Genomic DNA, 18,246 nt, shown 5'->3' with positions numbered 1-18,246 from the left:
TAAGTATAATTGTTTTTTAAATAAGTTTGTCATATACAGTAAGACATACAAACTTAGAGGGTATAGTGATAGCAGTTTTGATCAAGTACGCAGTACGTGTCTTAAAGTGGAGTTCCGGCCTATTTTGCAATTTTAGTGATTCTTGGAGTGCTCGCTATGCATATCAACAATTGAGCATTTTCAATTTTTTTCCGGGGTCCCTTACCTTATTTTCAGGGCATTTTTGATTGTACTTCCTCCTTCTCCCCCCTCTGTGGCCATGGCCACCGACATCACTTCTGCCTTTGCATTGCATCCTGGGAGCTGTTTGTCATCACTCCCAGGAGGCTGGAATCAGGAAGAACTCCCAGAACACTTCCTGGAATCAGGAAGAAGGACACAGCAGATTACACTGCGGCTTCAGATACCCACGTCTAAGATGGCCGCTTCCAGACAGCGTTTTTAAAAGTAAGATTTTGACTAAAATCCAATACTGTACACCTTGTAAGTATGAGAATAGCGGTTCTGTAAGGGGCGATGGATTAGTATTATAGGGGTATTTAGTTAAAAAAGGTATTTGAGGCCAGAACTCCGCTTTAAGAAGTTTATCACTGTACTCAAAGTAGAAAATAAGGATGATGGAACCATACATGGCAAGATACTAGCCCAACTGATGGAGCGTTAGGGACCACAAGATGTGCAGAGGCTGCCAAGCAATTAAAGGTAGATCACAAAATCCAAGCTTATGTCTATAAATAATGTAAGCTTGTCTATATGTTCTATACATGCTGAAACATATTCAGAATGTAAAGAGAATCAAGGTATACTGTACTTTAGGTCTTGGTGTGACATTTATGGTACTGCTGCCAGAGAGACAAGCCAAGAATGCTGAAGGAAGATAGAAATTAAAAGGTGAAAGAGGAGAGAGAAAAAGAGGACAAAAAAGGAAGGAGATATGTGTCCAACCATGAAGAAGAGTTGACAGGGATGAAGATTGCCGTTTCTTTAGTGATGTGTAGATTTGGGTCCAGGGGTTGCAAATATTGTTATATTTTTGAGGGTGTCGTGTATTCTGACTGATAGGAGCTTCATGGTTTGTACCTATTTAACTTAGCTGAAAAGTTCCAATTTGGGGGAAAGGGGTGCAGGTTGCTTCCATTTTAGTGCTTTAAGGCATCTTGAGCTGGTAAAATGTGGTAGGTAAGTTTATCTGGTTTTGGTACACGTGGAAACAACAATCATAGTATACAGTATAGTGGGTGGGATCCAGGGGGTGGCTGGGAGACGTGAATACTTTGAGATTATTTCTTTAACGATAGACCAAAAGGCGTGTACATAGACACATAGACATGACGTGGGACGTCACCAGTATATGCAGAATAGGGAGCCTGTTGCTGATTGTCATTTCCAGTAGGAGTTGAAGGTAGAGGAATAAATCATGTGGAGCTGTTCCAGGGTAAAGGACCAATGAAATGGTAAATACATTATATATATATATATATATATATATATATATATATATATATATATATATATATATATATATATATATATATATATAATGTGTGTGTTTTCCTTGTATAGCATGCAGATTTAGGTTTTACTCACACGGCTCCAGGTATTTTGCCAGGTGGCAATGGGATGGTCATAGCCCAAGTGCTCTTCCCTCTTTTTCAAGTATTGATGTTTGGGGAATCGAATTTGATCAAAAAAAGGTATAAATAGCAGATATGAATATATGTTTGAACTGGGGAGGTCTTATGAAGGTGGTAGTGGTAAAAAGGAGCAAGAAAAGTAGGAGGAAACTTTACCCTTCTTGGCCAACTACTCTTGCAATAATCTTCCTTGATTTAAAGGATAACTAAACCGAAGAACAAAAATGTATTGCATTGCAGTCCTTAGATGTGGTGGCTGCATAGGTTTCTTTTTATCAGCAAGTTTAGAAAATATCTGTTCTTTTTTGCCAGATGTGCATTTTGTTCTTGTCACTCCTGTGGAATAAACTGTTAGCAAAAGAAATGTTTTCTTTCTCCCGTAATCTACTAACTTCCCCATCTCCCATGTAATACAGAGGAGCAAAGATGGACATATTTCGAACCCAGCCTGGATATCAAATATGGCTCCCTCTGTAGATACAGGGGGTAGTGAATATAGCCACCCAAAGACAGGAAGTGTGTTATTTACAGGGAAACCAGTGGAAATAAAAAGAAAAGGAAAAAAAAGAAAGAAAACAAATGCAGCCAGTACATCTAAGGTCTAGTAAGCTGCAATATATCACATTTTTGTTTTTGAGTTAGGATCACCCCTCACCCACACTCAATGAAAAGTTATTGTAGTGTTTACCGTCCTTGCTTCCCTCGGCAATTCCGTTTTTTATGGGAAGCTATGCAAAATAAATGCAGAGCAGAAAAAATTTAAATCCAATTTTATTTGCAAATGTTACAGCTTTACAAGAAAAAACAAGCAGATAACAAATGAGGATGCACCATAAATAGCAATCTTAACCACCTCAGTAAAAGAGCAGAACGATGAAGCATCATTTATCAGAAGAACTGCTATCTGGAATTCTATACATATTAATATTTATACAGCTCATCTGCATTTATAACACTCTAAAAACACCAGATTCCAGTGTCATGTATAGGAAGCAACCTTACTTTGTTAAAGGTGAACCTTTCAGTAACTTTACAAACCTGCACAAAAATACCTGTCATGTCACAATATACTGTAATAGTATAATGTTTTTTGGAAACTGTATTTATTATAATTAAAGGATAAGTTCGCCTTTGGTATATAGAGAGTGACATGCAACATGTTACTAGGCAGCACCCCTTGCTTACCCCCCAATGCACCACTGGTCCTCTTTGCTCCCACTGTCTCAATTCAAAATCTGAATTTAGAATCTGTGAATCAAAAAACTACAAGCCCTGTCTTCCATCGCAGAAGATGAACTTGTAATTTGAATAAATTGCGGGCACGCTTATCAGCATGCTTGTAGTTCATTCACATTGCCTACCACTCAGGAACTGTATGCCCATACAGAAGTATGGGTAGAGAGCTCTAGGCAGTGCCTGCAGAAGCCTGACATTGCTCTGCAGGCTTCTAAGAAAAAAATAAATAAATGTACATTTTCTACCTGCAAAATTATGTGCATTTTCTTTTCAAAAGGTGAACTAAGCCTTAATCCCCTAAAAAATAAATAAATAAATAAACCTGCAAGACAATGGCTTAATGTGCTATTATGCATTGCATACTAGCACATTATGAAATACTTATCTTAAAACAAAGCCTCCGCAGCGGCGCCCAGTCACCACTGAGGGGGCTGACATGTTCTCCAGGCGTTTCTTCCGGGTTCGCGGACTCCGGCCCTGTGAGTGCCCAGAGCCTCGATGATGTCACTCCCGTGCATGCGTACGAGAGCCCTCAGTTCCTGCAAGAAGCTCTGAAGTTCCGACACAATATGCTGGACCTTCAGAGTGCATGTGCCGCTGACGTCAATGGCTGCATCCAGGGTGATTATCTCCTAATCGGTGCACGATTAAGAGATATTCATTTTACCTACAGATAAGCCTTTTTATAGGCTTACCTGTAGGTAAAAATAACAAAGCTCTAACAAAATAACAAATAATAAATAACGAATACAACCTCTTTAAACAATTTAGAATCAAGAAGAGACAATCCTTGTAGCATTAAGTGTGGCTTGGACCCCGGAGGCCTGATTTTGTAGGTGTCCCAATCGAATAAAGCATTGGAAAAAGTAGTAACCTCTTAACTTGTGCTCTTGGCTTCTTCTATACTCAGAGACGTGACAAATACAGAAAGGTCCCTTTTGCTGACATACAAGCCAACTACCTAGCATTGCATGCCCCTATCCTTTCATAATTTTACAAATGTCTGACACATCTCTCCTTGAGACTCACTGTAAAGTTACAATGCTTCCTCCTACCTGCAGTAGACTGATGACATCACCTTCGTCTAGGCAGTGTCACTTGCCTGGAGTTCAAGAACTGCATTTTAAAGGATAAGTTCACCTTTAGAAAAAAAAATTTAAAAAATGAACATTTTTTTGCAGGTAAAACGTGCATTTATTAATTTTTTTTTTTTTTGTTAGGAGCCTGTAAACCCACGATCAGCAGATCATAGATGTAATGCCATGCTCCTGCAGACTGTCTCTGAGCGTTCTGCCCATACCTCTGGTACGGACAGGCAGTTACTGAATCACAGAAAGCTCAGTAAACTACCTAGAGTGTTCATCAGCGCCCTGGTAGTAGGATCTGAGAATTAATGACATGGCTGCCTGAGCAGAGCTGCACATGGCTGCGCTCTCTTTGAATTGTGACAGCGAGTGCAGTAGGAAGATCCCCAACTTGCTGTTACAGGGAGGGGGGAATCAGGAGGAGCGGGGCCAGATGCTAAACATGTTACACCCTACATATGCGTGTAACATGTTCAGAAAGGTGAACTCCTTTAATTTAGGATAGGGTACAGATTGGTTAAAACCCTTGTAAGTTTTGTTTATGTCTGCTATTTGTTAGGTTGTTTCAACTTAGATCCTGTCCTAGAGACCAAAGTGAAGGGAAGCCCCGTTAGTTATTTAGAACAGGTCCTCATTGGAAGATATCTTTTCAGCCTTTGCTCCGGTAAATACTGGGAAATTGTGGATTTCCCATCACTTTTTGGGAAAGATCCCTAAGACAAACAAAAAAGGTTAAAGTGTATCTAAACTTTAACAGTTAACTTATTTACCCCTTTTTGGCCTGTTAAATATGCCATTAAAATATCTGTTGGCTAAGTGTCAAAAATACCTTTTCACCTGACAAGAAATCTGTTGAGCTGATGAGTACCTGTGCTTTTTGCAGTGTTATCTCAAGTAGGTGTTATCAGACCTCCATTTCACCTCTGAGCACTACAGAAAACCTACCATGTTATGGAGAATGGGAGGCATTCTATAGATTTAACGCACTTCATGTTTTAGGGGTGATAACACTGTTCCTCCATAGATACAATATGTTGAGTGAGCTGTAAGCAGGTGCTTCAAAAGGTTCTGTGTGTTAAAAGTTCTTCCGCTGCTAGCCATGTGCCCTGGATTTGATCCTTTTCAACTATGCTTATGTGTGTAAGTCATTTGTTCAGGGCCACTGATAGGGGGGGACCACCAGCCCTCTTGTAGGGGGCCCGAGCACACAGGGGGGCCCACACAGAGAGGGGGATTAGTGATGGACAACAAATACAGAAATCTTCCTCCAGCACCTGAATCTGATCTGTCCCTCTCCCTGCTATAAGCTTTTATCTGTTGAGAAAGAGACAGTTGTCCCTCACTAATCCCCCCTCCCTTGTGTGGGTCCCCCCTCCCAGCACTTATCTCTGCTCAGGAGTTTATTTGTAAATTGTAACTTTGTTTCTCTCTCTCTGTCTCTCTGATCACTGAGCTCCAACTGCCCAGCCTGTATATTTTTCTCATCTCATCTTCTTTTTTATTGAACATAGTTTTATTTTTTTAGATTTAGCAGGAATTATGTGAGTTATGTTATATTTGTGTCTGCTAATAGTGATTTTGTTGTAATTTTAGCTAAATATATCTTTAATATTTTCTTGGGGGGGGGGGCCCTGCCAGGTAGTCTGTACGGGGCCCCGCGATATCTAACAGCAGCCCTGCATTTGTTAAAATGTAGATTTATTGCACCTGGTTCCTGGGTTTACCGGTTGAGCCAGTGGTTCCTGGGAAGGAAGAGCTAATGCTGCTGTTCAGGTTTTCCTGCTCTTTTCAGGAAGATTACCACCTCCTACAGGTCATACCATATACATAGGGGCCGGGGCTCATTAGTGCCCTAGAGAGACGTTAAGGGAAAGTCTGCCAGATATAACTGTTACTCTGTCGGATGGTACCACACTTTGGGGGAGCCCAGCTGGGGTTCCCAGTGAGGTGTGGAAACTATGAACTTACATAGACTTATGCTGCCAGTCTTGGATTTACTGCCTTTTGTGGACTATTGCTACCTTAAGTGGATTATTGCCAGTTATGGACTCTTGCACTGAGAAGGACTCTAACGGACTGTACTAGGTAAACAAGAGGGCACTATTCAAGAGCAGTTGGATAATTTTGTGAGGAATGCGATAAAGATGTTATCAAGTACTGCTCAAATGTGTCATTTATCTACTTCAGTAAAAGATCTTTGTTGTTCATCTTAATTGCCTGGTCTAGTTAGAGAAGAGAAAGTACATGGGTCTAACGAGCAGAGATGGCTTTATTGCTGTTGCTTACGACTTCCATATTTGTCTCAATTGCTAAATCAGCCAACCAACCAGGGAATTCGTGACATGGCAGAGGTGACAGATGCTGTGTTAGTGAAAGGGTGGTATGCTTTGCCCATTTACTAGCGACTTGTTCCACACATACTGGGACCTACTTTACAGCGAGTACCTATGGACCTAGCCTGGAGTCATAGAGAGAAATATAGAGTGGGCCCGGGAGGGGAACAAGCATGGAGTTATGGAGAAGTGTTTTTCCTGTACCCAATAGTAAAATACAGAACATTGTAACTGGGAGTGAGGTGACAGGACTGCTGAGTTGGTGGAAACCGGTACATGCACCACGGTATTCGCTCGGAAATGCTACACACCTAGGGAGAAGAGATCTCTAACAGAAGTTGTGTCCTCAGTGCATTAGTGTCGAAAGAATAAGAAGTATGGCAGCCGATTACAAAGTGTTAACTGTGCCAGTGGTCTGCTTTCTTCTAAGTCCTGCGTACCTTAATTTAATATGACCGCAGATTCTGCCTGTATTACAGGCTTTACCATGTGCAGTTCCACAGTGTCCCCATTTGGGCACCCAAAGCCACGCCCACAGAGCGTTGTCACCCTAGCACAGGAAATGTACTTACAGGATTACCAAAATGAAAATAAAGGTAAAATAATGCAGCAACCACATCAGACTAGTAAACTGTAATATGTTTTGGGTTTAGATACATTTTAATCTCCCCAGTGGGAACATAGACAGTGATAAAAACTGAACTAAGGTTCAAACCATTCTCCACTGTATCTAACACTAAAAACATGTTTTGGCTTTAGATACACTTTAAACATTTATGGATTATGGAAACATATGTAAAACAGTTGACAGATTCACAATATTATTGAATAGTCAATATTATTATCTTGTAGACTGAGTACATAGTATCAGTGAACCTTGTTTCCATGAAGGTAAAATATGTAGGTTCTGCAGACTGAGTATGATTAATGGTCATACATAACAGATGCATCTGATTCTTCACTAGTTTGGTTTTATTATTAATAGACCAGTTTCCTCCCACCCGGTGTGTTGTCTTTGTTTGGTGGGATACTGTTGGTTCTTCAGCCTCCTACAGGGATGTGCTGGGGGAAGGGGGGATTATTATTGTGTAGAATTCTCTGAAGCCTTCTGCATCTCTTCTAGTTCTCTAACCATTTAATGCTTCAAGGGTTACTTCACATACATACCAAGTAAAATGTCAGTGTTTTAGAAACTTCCAATATCAAGACTTTATCTGCCTTTCTTCTTCATCTATCTGTCTTTATGTCTGTCTATCAAGGGCCCATACACATGAACATTTTCTGCAACGCTGTGAGCCTTTTTAGCTTTGGTTATGAGGGTTTCCAGAAAGATAATTGATTTCTCTGGAGAACACAACTGTCAAAGCTCACTGAAAATTTTCTTAGCACTGCATTCACCTTCCGGGCCCTTTCACTCCATGTCTGTTGGGTGGCATTGCTCAACATTTCCAATAGGCCCACTTTACTCAAACTCACTGCCTTGATTTGAGCTGAGTAAAAATGGAACACCAATTGTACCAGAAACAGGAATGCTGCACATTGAGATGCAAAATAATATTTTTCCTTTATTAAAATACCCAGCAACAACAGTTTCTATTCTGACATGTTTCGAGCTAGGCACAGTGCTTTCTGAAAAATGTTATGGCAAAGCACCTTGGCTAGTGCAAAACTTGTCAGAATAGGACCTGTTCCTGCTGGCTATTGTAATGAAGGAATAATAATAATTTAAATATTGGTGTGCAGCATTCCTGTTGTTGGTACAGTTGTTGGAGAGGAGCCGAGCCAGTACCCATGATGTGATTGAGGAGTGTGAGATCTGATCTCTTCTGGAGTGGCATGTGAAATGTTTGACATTAAAAATGGATCATGCTGCATTTAAACGCAGTGCAATGTGCTGCAACACACTTCAGTGTGTCACAGCATGCGTTAAAGTCACAGAATACTCCCCTCCTGAGATGTAACCATTGGATCACTGCATACACCTTCCGGGCCCTTTCACTCCATGTCTGTTGGGCGGCATTGCTCAACATTTCCAATAGGCCCATTTTACTCCAACTCACTGCCTTGATTTGAGCTGAGTAAAAATGGAACGCCAATTGTACCAGAAACAGGAATACTGCACATTGAGATGCAAAATAATATTTTTCCTTTATTAAAATACCCAGCAGCAACAGTTTCTGTTCTGACATACTCCCCTCCAGAGATGCAACTATTGGATCCCTTGCCAGCTGCTGACATTTACTCCTCTCACTGTGAACAGGCAGCTAAGTTTCCGAAAGTCACGTGATCCGAAAACTCCGGAGTTCTCTGGAGTGCTATTGATGGCAATTCACACAAATATGCGGCCTGTCAATGCCAAGGCCCAGGCGCATAGAGGCCTCATATTTGCGTGCGTGCGGCTGGCGCAAAGGGGTTAAGTGATGCTAAAGTCTCCTTTTTTTTCATTTAAAAATAACAAACATGTCATACTTACCTGCTCTGTGCAGAGGTTTTACTCAAAACAGCCCAGATCCTCCTCTTCTGGGGTCCCTCACTCTTGCTCCTGGCCCCTCCCTCCTGCCGAATGCCCCTACAGCAATCAGCTTACTATGGGGGCACCCAAGCCGAGACTCTGCTCTGTGTGTCTATTCAGACACGAAGCTGTGACTCGCCCCCTCCTCTCTTCACTGGCTCACCACTGATTTTGATTGAGAGCAGCGGCAGCCAATGGTGCCTGCTGCTGTCTCAGCCAATGAGGAGGAAGAGTCCCGGACAGCCAAGACTCTCCTGCAACATGGTTGGATTGAGATGGGGCTCAGGTAAATATTAAGGGGGGCTGCTGCACACAGAAGTTTTTTTTTTATCTTAGTGCATAGAATGCATTAACATAAAAAAACCTTCTGATTTTAGAACCACTTTAAAGTTAAACCCACATCAGTAAAATCATTGTGTATATGCAGTAAAGCATGCTTGTTATACTCAACCACCAAACAGGGTGCAATCTTCCTCTGAGAGCAAATTGATGTCACCAGGCCCTGCCCTGCAGTAATGCATGCTTGTTATAGTCACTGTGGAACCTAAGGGGTTAATCCTCTGCATTGTGTACAAAGGCTGTTTGATACTGTCTTCTCAGATCCTCCCCTCCTTCCACTGTCCCCAATCCATCTACCGATAAGACAAACCCTTTGGAGTCACTCTGCACATGCTCAGTTTGGTGTGTATTGCTCTAGAGTTTTTTCTTTCTTGGGAAGGTGCATGTGATGGGTACAGGGCCAATCAGCTCTGTCCATACAGAATGTTAGGAGTCCTGCAACCCTTATAGGACACAGAGTAGAATGAAAACTCCTGCTATAAGCTTTAACCAGACACTTATAGAAGTTACAAGACTGCTATATATTGCTGATGAGAAAAGGTATTTAGAAGTTTATATTTACTAAAACAATTGCATTCCCGTTTTCTGTGTACTGTGGGAGACCAGATATAGTGAATGCAGGAAACCTGAGTTTAGTAACTCTTTAACTTTAGTTCCATTTTAACCTTCTTAGCGTTATTCCCGAGCGTGGCTCGGGGTTAGATTTCAGAGCCAAAAGCGGTAACCCCGAGCCACACTCGGGGTACCGCCAGAAGCATCACTGGATCCTGGTAGAGGGGTTACTTACTTTGTCACCGGGATCCAGCGATGTATCCCGGCGGTGTCTATCGGCGGATCTTCCTCCCGATCCTCTCCGTGCCCCGGCTTCCGTCTCCTGCGACGTGACGTTCACAGGGGGGTGGAACCGGCGGTAAATTCAAATGTAAAACACACCAAACACACTGATACAATGCAAAATAATAAAAAAATCACATTAGTTTTCCCCCCAGTGCCCTTTCCTGCAGTTTTACTGTACTTTTTATGTATTTATATATATATATATATATATATATATATAAAATATATGTATATATACAGTATATATATATGTATACATACATACATACTTTAACTTATTTATAGTTTTTTATTATATTATAATTTATGATTTTGTGTTTCAAACTTTATCATACACGAGATGTTATAAAGAAGAATGCACAGTAAAAAAAAATCATATGTAAATAGTTGGTTTGGGCTGCTCATTCTTAAGAATTACATGCAAAATAATGGTACCGCTTTCAGCACCTAAAATCAGAAAGAATCATACCGCCAGGGAGGTTAATGAAAAAAAAAATAGTATGGCATCTTCTAGGGAAAGAGAACACATCAACGCTGCAGGTAAAAAAAATCAAATCAAGTGTTTTTAAAGCATGTCTACACGCTAAACACAATGCATGTTGTGTGACTCAAGTCTAAATGCTAGTTATAAAATGAAAGGTATACTCAGTTCTGATAGCAGGCTTAGGGAGTATTGACACTTGTCTTTTCAAGAGATAACTGCTGCCTACTCAGAAGACACATTTGTACCCTGGGCCATGTGCAACTTTTTACTTAAGAAAGTTAGGATGTATTTTCTATAACTATATTTGCCATATTTGTGTTTTCTCTATAGGACAAGTCGCACAATGTTGCAGCACATACTGTGAAAGCTTTGCACAACATGGACAGTGATATCATTGTGGCCAACCCTTTTTCAGACTTTACTATCGCCCACCTCTCTGTGCTGACCAGTCAGGGCATATGCAGTATATATGTATGTGGGGTTAAGTCTGAATCCAGAGATGAAGAAATGCAGGAACTCTTCAAGAACATGGAGTGTAAAAGTAGGTCCTTCACACATCACATACAGTTCCTGAAATAAAACTATATTATGTCAGATACATATGCTACACCAACACAGCTTAATGTAGATTTGCAGCAAAGTACTATATATCAGTCATGACAGATTTCCATCACTGACACATATAAGTGTAATTTTACATTTTGTGCGTAGGAAGGAATGGATGCATAATTATTTTTAAACATATAGAAAAATGCTAAAAAAAAAATGGTCTAATATTTATTTATATGTTTGGGCAGAACCAAACTTGCATTAACCACTTAAGCCCCGGAAGATTTTACCCCCATTCCGACCAGGGGGTATTTTGCGATTCGGCACTGCGTGACTTTAATGGACTATTGCGCGGTCGTGCGACGCTGTACCTAAACAAATTTGGCGTCCTTTTTTTCCCACAAACAGAGCTTTCTTTTGGTCGTATTTGATCACCTGTGCGATTTTTTTGATCACGCGCTATAAACAAAAAAATAGCGTCAATTTTGCAAAAATAGCAATATTTTTCACATTTTTTTATACGAAATTCCCCCCAAAAAAATGTAAAAATCAAAACTTTTTAACATTTTCGGCCAATTTGTTTTATGCTACCTATGTTTGGTAAAAAAAATCACAAAAAGCGTATTTTGATTGGTTTGCGCAAAAGTTATCGCGTTTGCTAACAAAGGGAAAGATTTTTGTCATTTTTGTTGTTTTTTTTTTTAACGCGTAATGGCGGCGATCTGCGATTTTTTTTGCGGGACATAGACATTGTGGCGGACAGATCGGACCCTTGACTGACATTTTTGACACTTTTGGGGTTACCAGTGACATTTCTACAGTAATCAGTGCTATACATATGCACTGTTACTGTAAAAATACACTGGTAGTGAAGGGGTTAACTTTATTTGGGAGGGAGGGGCTATGTGTGTCCCTAGGGGCGTGCTTTCTACTGTGATTGGCTGTGGCTTCAGCTGTAAGGACACTGATCAACGGATCTACATAGTAGATCCGTGTGATCAGTGTCTTTACACCGAGGAGAATGACAGGTGGCTTGTTTACACAAGCTGCCTGCCTTTCTCCCTCTCCCCCGCCGATCGCCGAGTGACCGGCGGACATCGGGTCCGCTGGTCACACGCGCGGGGGGGTCTGTGACCACGCGGGAGCGTGCCTCCGGGGGCGCGCGCTCGCTCACTAGACCCTCACAAGCTAGTGACGTAGCCCTACGTCACTTTGCCTGTGAGGGGCTGACTGCCGACGTAGATCGGCGTTAGGCAGTCGGCAAGTGGTTAAAGTGACGCTAAACGATATCTTTATTTTCCAAAGATAATCCATACATATCCTCTACTTAATGTCCCTGTAATCTGTTTTTTAAGAAATGATTTCATACTGTGTTTTATGCCTCCTTGTAATGTCCTCTGTGAGCTACCAGGCCTTTCCTTTTGCTCCTCACTTCTACTGTATTTATGTATTTGAAACAAGCAATGCACATTAGCTGCGCTCATGAGTGCTGCAAACTACCCATCCCATAGTTCATAGTCCCTTGTCTGTCTTGGGACCAAGCAAGAGAGGGAAGCTACGATCGTATATACAGTGGAGAACGACCATAGCCACCCTTCAGCAAGAAGTCAGATCACAACACTGAAAAAAAAAGGAATTTGGAGGAGGCTGAGAGCAATCATTTTTTGAGTTAAGAATACATACTTGAATAAAATTGGTATTATTAAACCATTGGTACTATTAAACCTTAATTTAGTGTTAAATTACATTAACTTCAGTGAATAAATCAGCAGCCCTTTCTGTGCCATCATAGTCACATTTCCACCCTGGATGGTTTAGCCAGTTTCCCTATTTTATACATGTGTTAATAAAACACATAGTAAAAACTTCAGTTTCAGAGGGATGTGCAGATCTTCACTAGGTTGTTGTCTCCGCATGACAAAGTGTTCTAGGTGCCAGATGTGTTATTTGTTCTAACATAGGCATGCGCAGGGAGTCTGCTGGGTTTGCCTGGGCACCCCCTAATCACCCCATGCAATGCAGATTTCCCCTGCTGAGCGGGCCCCCCGTGTCCCCCTAAAACACTGCCGGCTTCTCCCCTCTCCGCTGGCTGCTGTGGGAACGTTTCAGGATGGAGCCAGTGAATATGCTATTTGCCAACCCTTCATTTTCTGAATGAACACAGTGAGTGATTGCTACTGATTACTCACTGCTTTTATTCATAACTGAAGTACAGCAAACAGTGTTTACTATGCTTCAGTTTGTGAATTAACAGAAAGTCGCTCAGTACAGAGCACTTCCCATTTATTCACTGTGCAGGGCACCTGAGGTTGCAGAGAAAGGTACTGGGAAATCTCTAATCTCTGCCCCCCCCCCCCCCCCCTGTCCCAAAAGGGATCCTAAAAGAATAAAAAATACATTAATAAATATAAAAGAAACTACGGACCCCGTCCACTGTCCTATTGACACCAATCTCTGCTCTGATTAAGAATTAAGGTTACATTTTCCCCTGAAATAATTTTAAAACCTCTATTAAATAGAGGCATACAAAACATGAAAGAATCTTTGTCAAGATCTGTGTCTTTGCTAGTTACAGGAAAGGTGGAAACCTACTCCACAAAGGGATTAAATAGATGCTTTTTTTTTTTGCTTAAAGACCTCTCTCCAAAAATTAGAAAGGCTTATGCACGTAGTACTTATCCCCTTAATATCGGTGCCGTGGTTTTGGAAATAAATTGTTTTTGTTATAGTCAGTGCTGATTCTAGCTTACTCTTTAACCGCTTGCCGACCGTCCGCCGCAGTTGTACAGCGGCAGTCTGGCTCTCCCAGGCAAAGTGCCGTACATATATGGCGCTAGCCTGGAAGGAGCTAGGGGGCGATCGCGCGTTGCCGGATGTGCGCTCCCGCCCCCGCTCGTCGGCTGGGGAGTCAGTGCGTGTGACCGACGGCTCCGATGGCTGCCGGCCACTCGCGATCTCCCGCTGCAGTGAGAGAAGGACAGACGGCTGATGTAAACACAGCCGTCTGTCATTCTCACTAAAGTATTCACAGAGGCTATGCAATCCTGCTATGAAGGATCGCATGTCTCTGTGATTACATCACAAGCCTTGCCCCCTGACAGTTAGAATCACACCCTTGATCACCAGTAAAGTTAACCCCTTCCCTGCCAGTGCCATTTTTACAGTAACAGTGCATATTTATAGCACTGATTACTGTAGTAATGTCACTGGTACTCCCAAAAGTGTCAAAAATGTCAGTCAGGGGTCCAGTCTGTCCGCCGCAATGTCGTAGTCCCGCAAAAAAAATCGTAGATGGCCGCCATTACTAGTTAAAAAAAAAACAATAAAAATGACATAAATCTTTACCGTAGTTAGTAAACGCAATAACTTTTGTGCAAACCAATCAAAATACGCTTATTGCGATTTTTGTTTTTTTACCAAAAATATGTAGCAGAAAACAAATTGGCCTGAAATGTTAAAAAATTTTGATTTTTCCATTTTTGAGAATTTCATATAAAAAAATGTGAAAAATATATATATATTTTTTTTAAATTGTTGCTGTTTTTTTTAGCGCAAAAAATAAAAATCCCACAGGTGATTAAATACCACCAAAAGAAAGCTCTGTGTGTGGGGAAAAAAAGGACGTCAATTTTGTTTGGGTACAGCGTTGCATGAGCGCGCAATTGTCCGTTAAAATCACACAGTGCCGAATCGCAAAATAGGGCCTGGTCTTTAAGCAGCCAAATTTTCCAGGGCTAAAGTGGTTAAAGCTCCACTTGAGGTAGATTTAAAAACACTAGTGAATGTAGTTGAGCACAAAAAAAATTACATTTATTTTGAAATACAACATGTATAGGTTCCTAAATCTCACTTGCATTTTCCTCCTGCATTTCACTGGAAAGTAGAGGTGAGACTAGAAAGGTGAGAAGCAGCAATAGGGGCCAGTGAGGTGTGCTGCAATTTACCTGTGCTTACAACTGTCCCCAGTCACAGGCTGGGGACAGAAAGGTTACCTAACCGGATTACCTTACTTCAGTTATGAAAAGTCACGACACCAACTTAGCTCTCCTATCTGGTAGAGCTGTGTAAATCTCAGGACTGGATGGATAGAAATACAGATCCTTTGGAGGTAAAATGAGACACTATACTGTATGTATTTAGTTGTACAGTATGTAGCTGTTTGCTTGGAGTTTATCTTTAAGGGGAATTACTTTTTCCATATACCGTCTTCATATATTATGTTATTTTTATTTCACTTTCCTAAACATAGTACATCATACCAATGACATGTACTAACTCCAGTATTTTACTTTGTAGATGTTAAAATGCTTAAAGAGAGCTTCACTGACATTGACCCTGGTGATCCAAGATTACAAAAGGCCGGTCTTATTCTTCTGCTACCTCAGTGCTCTGGATCAGGAGTCAGCGACCCTGTGGAGTTTATTCTAGATGAGCATGGAGGTAATTATCAAAATAGTACTGTTTGTGACTACTGAGGCTAGAACTAGGAGCCCTCTGGAGAATTCTTTGGTAACTTTCATAGCCAGTATAGTATTCATGGACTGTATATTCACCTACCTTATGGGCAAACTAAATGTTGCCTGGTCACATTTAAAGCGGAGTTCCAGCCTCGGGGGTAAATTTTAGCTAAAAATACCCCCGGGACAGTCAGGGCTAGTACATTCCATAATGGATAGACTCTGAACTGTCCCGGGTCGCACTTACCTGTAAGAAGAAATATTTACCTTGAAAAGTTCTTCTCCAGCTTTGCCATCTCAGGTGTGGGCAGCTGAAGCCGCAGCGTCCCTCTTTGTGTCCTCTTCCGTGATGTCGGAGTCCCACAATGCACTGCACTGGCCCCGCTCGTCACTTCCGGTGCAGGCGAGGGCATCCTTGCACAGCTTCTGGGCATGCCCAGAAGCTGTTTAGCAGGGAATGCCGCACCTGCACCGGAAGTGACGAGCGGGGCCGGTGCAGGCGCATTGACTCCTGGGACCAATGACGTTAAGCTCCCAGGAGTTTTTGCAAACCGGAAGAGACGGCGCAGGCCACGGCCGCAGAGGGAGGAAGTGGAAGGAAGGTGAGTATATTTTCTTCTATAATAAGGTGAGTGACCAAAAAAAAAATCGGCAGTATCCATTTCTTTTTCAGGTTGCACTCAGCAAGCGGATGGACCAAAATCAATTTTTTTCGATTTTGAGGCCGGAACTCTGCTTTAATACCAGTGTTGCAGTCAAAGGGGAACTATTGTCTTCTTCATATTGCATTATTAAAAGCCTTTTTATTAGTTTATATATAATTATAAAAGAGACCACTTTAAAGAAGAACACTCACATACTCACATACCAAGTGCCATTTACCAGGTATCCCACATTGCTAATGTCTGTTGTGTGTGTTGTTGTTAAAGTTGTGGTTAAAGTGCTGGTTGGGAAACCTTCCCTACAAAAAACAGTTGGAAAAGATGCCTTCTGAGGAAGGTAGGTTGTTTGGCATGGCCTTAGACATATCCATTCACAAGAATTTGGGTGGTAGGGAGACCTTTTTGCCCCTAAAGAAAGAGGTTAAACCATTGGTAAGGTCTATGTCGGGGTTAAGAAATGTTTTTTTCACCCCACTTAAGTCTCATGTTCTCAAAAAAAAAACAAAAGTCTCAGTTTCATAAGAAGAAATGGACCCAAAAATTAACTGAATCAGACAAGACAGCTTTACAATAAGAGTGCAGCCCCACCAATACAAGTGGGGAGAAGAAAAAATTGTTTGGAAATATTTGGATGTGGGAGATGATCGATGCTTGGGTTTTCAGCATAATGTCTGTTAGAAATGGGCTGAACACCCCCTTGTTTGGTTTGCACCAGAACATCTCGAACAGGGAATCTAGCGAATTCAGGGAATTCTAGCCAATGTGCGAACTCTGTTAAAGTCTATGGGACTCAAAAATCCTAATTTAAAGGCTTATGTGCAAGTGTTTGGGGACCTGGGTACTTTCCTGGGGAAATTTGTTTTTAAAACTATCATTTTTTTAAGGAGCAGTGGTTTTAATGATGCTTGAAGTGAAGCAAAAAAAAAAAAAAGAAAAATTCCTTTAAATATCATGCCTAGGGGGTCCTCTTAGTCTGCCGGTAAAGTGGCGCATCTGTACGATGTATAGAACATGCTGCAGCAATACTGACATTTCTAAAGAAAAAAATGTAATTTAAACCTGCTTGCAGCTGTAATGTATTGCGGGATCCCAGCAATACAGATAAAACATTTTTTCTAAAAACGGCGAGCGCCCCCCCTAAACCATACCAGGCCACATGCCTTCAACATGGTGGGGTGGGTGTTTTGCCTTCACCCCATGTTGATGGGGACAAGGGCCTCTTCCCGACAACCCTGGGCTGTTGTTGTGGGGGTCTGTGGGCGGGGACTTTTCGGAATCTGGATCCAGATCCCCCCCCCATCTGAATGTGTATCCTGTACACTGTACCCCTACCCATTCCCCCAAAAATGTGTCAAAAAGTAAGAAACACAGGAAAGTTTTTTGATTAGTCCTTTCTTAACAAATAAAGAAAATAGTGTCCCTCAATGTAAATCCATCGTCAACCACACCAACCGCCGGACCCGAAAAAAAGCAAAAAAAAAATGCGTCCCGCCGTCTGCCTGATCTGCGCTTTGACAGTTCTTATAAAAATTCTGAAAGCACGCTGGAAGCAGGACAGGTCAGTAGCTCGATTGCATATTGAGCAAGTTCTGGCCAGTGGTCCATCCCCAAGACCCAGTGGATGCTCAGTTGGAAAGGTCTCCAAGTCTGCTCTTGCCCCTAGCTAATCCTGCATCATATGATGCAGACACTGCCGATGGTTGCTTAAACTCAACTAAGCGCCCTGGGCGCTGAGGACTATTCTTCTGAGAAGAATTGTTTAAAGGCATCTGACAGCTGGCTGTCTTCTCCACTGCTCTTCCTTTGACCGAACAAAGCCTCAGAAACACGTTGTCCAGGAAATGGTTGCTTCTCAGTGACTGGAAAGGTGTTAACACAAATTATTCTTCAAGGCGTCCTCAAGATGTTTCATCCTCTGTTCCCTCTGCAAAGGCAGGAAGAGTTCTGCAACTTTACCCTTGTAACGTGGATCAAGAAGGGTTGCCAACCAGTAATGATCTCCGTCCTTGATACCACGAATCCTGGGGTCCTTTCGCAGGCTTTGCAGAATCAGGGAGCCCATGCAGCGTAAGTTTGAGGAGGCATGAGATTCTCTGGGTCACTAAGGATGACATTGTC

The 18,246-nt window shown here is 41.8% G+C and overlaps 1 protein-coding gene across 1 annotated transcript in view; it reads left to right on the top strand.

Moving 5' to 3' along the window:
- NSUN7 (NOP2/Sun RNA methyltransferase family member 7) overlaps window positions 1–18,246 on the top strand; it is a 111,122-nt gene that overhangs the window by 46,640 nt on the left and 46,236 nt on the right. The window contains exons 6-7 of the mRNA XM_082253836.1: window positions 10,791–11,001; window positions 15,306–15,449. Of these exons, the coding sequence (XP_082109962.1) occupies window positions 10,791–11,001; window positions 15,306–15,449 (355 nt within the window). The remainder of the gene's footprint in view (window positions 1–10,790; window positions 11,002–15,305; window positions 15,450–18,246) is intronic.

This window comes from Pelophylax lessonae (assembly GCF_965119305.1).
Source record: "Pelophylax lessonae genome assembly, chromosome: 1".
In the NCBI taxonomy this organism is placed as follows: domain Eukaryota; kingdom Metazoa; phylum Chordata; class Amphibia; order Anura; family Ranidae; genus Pelophylax; species Pelophylax lessonae.
This window is presented reverse-complemented; position numbering and strand designations above follow the sequence as displayed.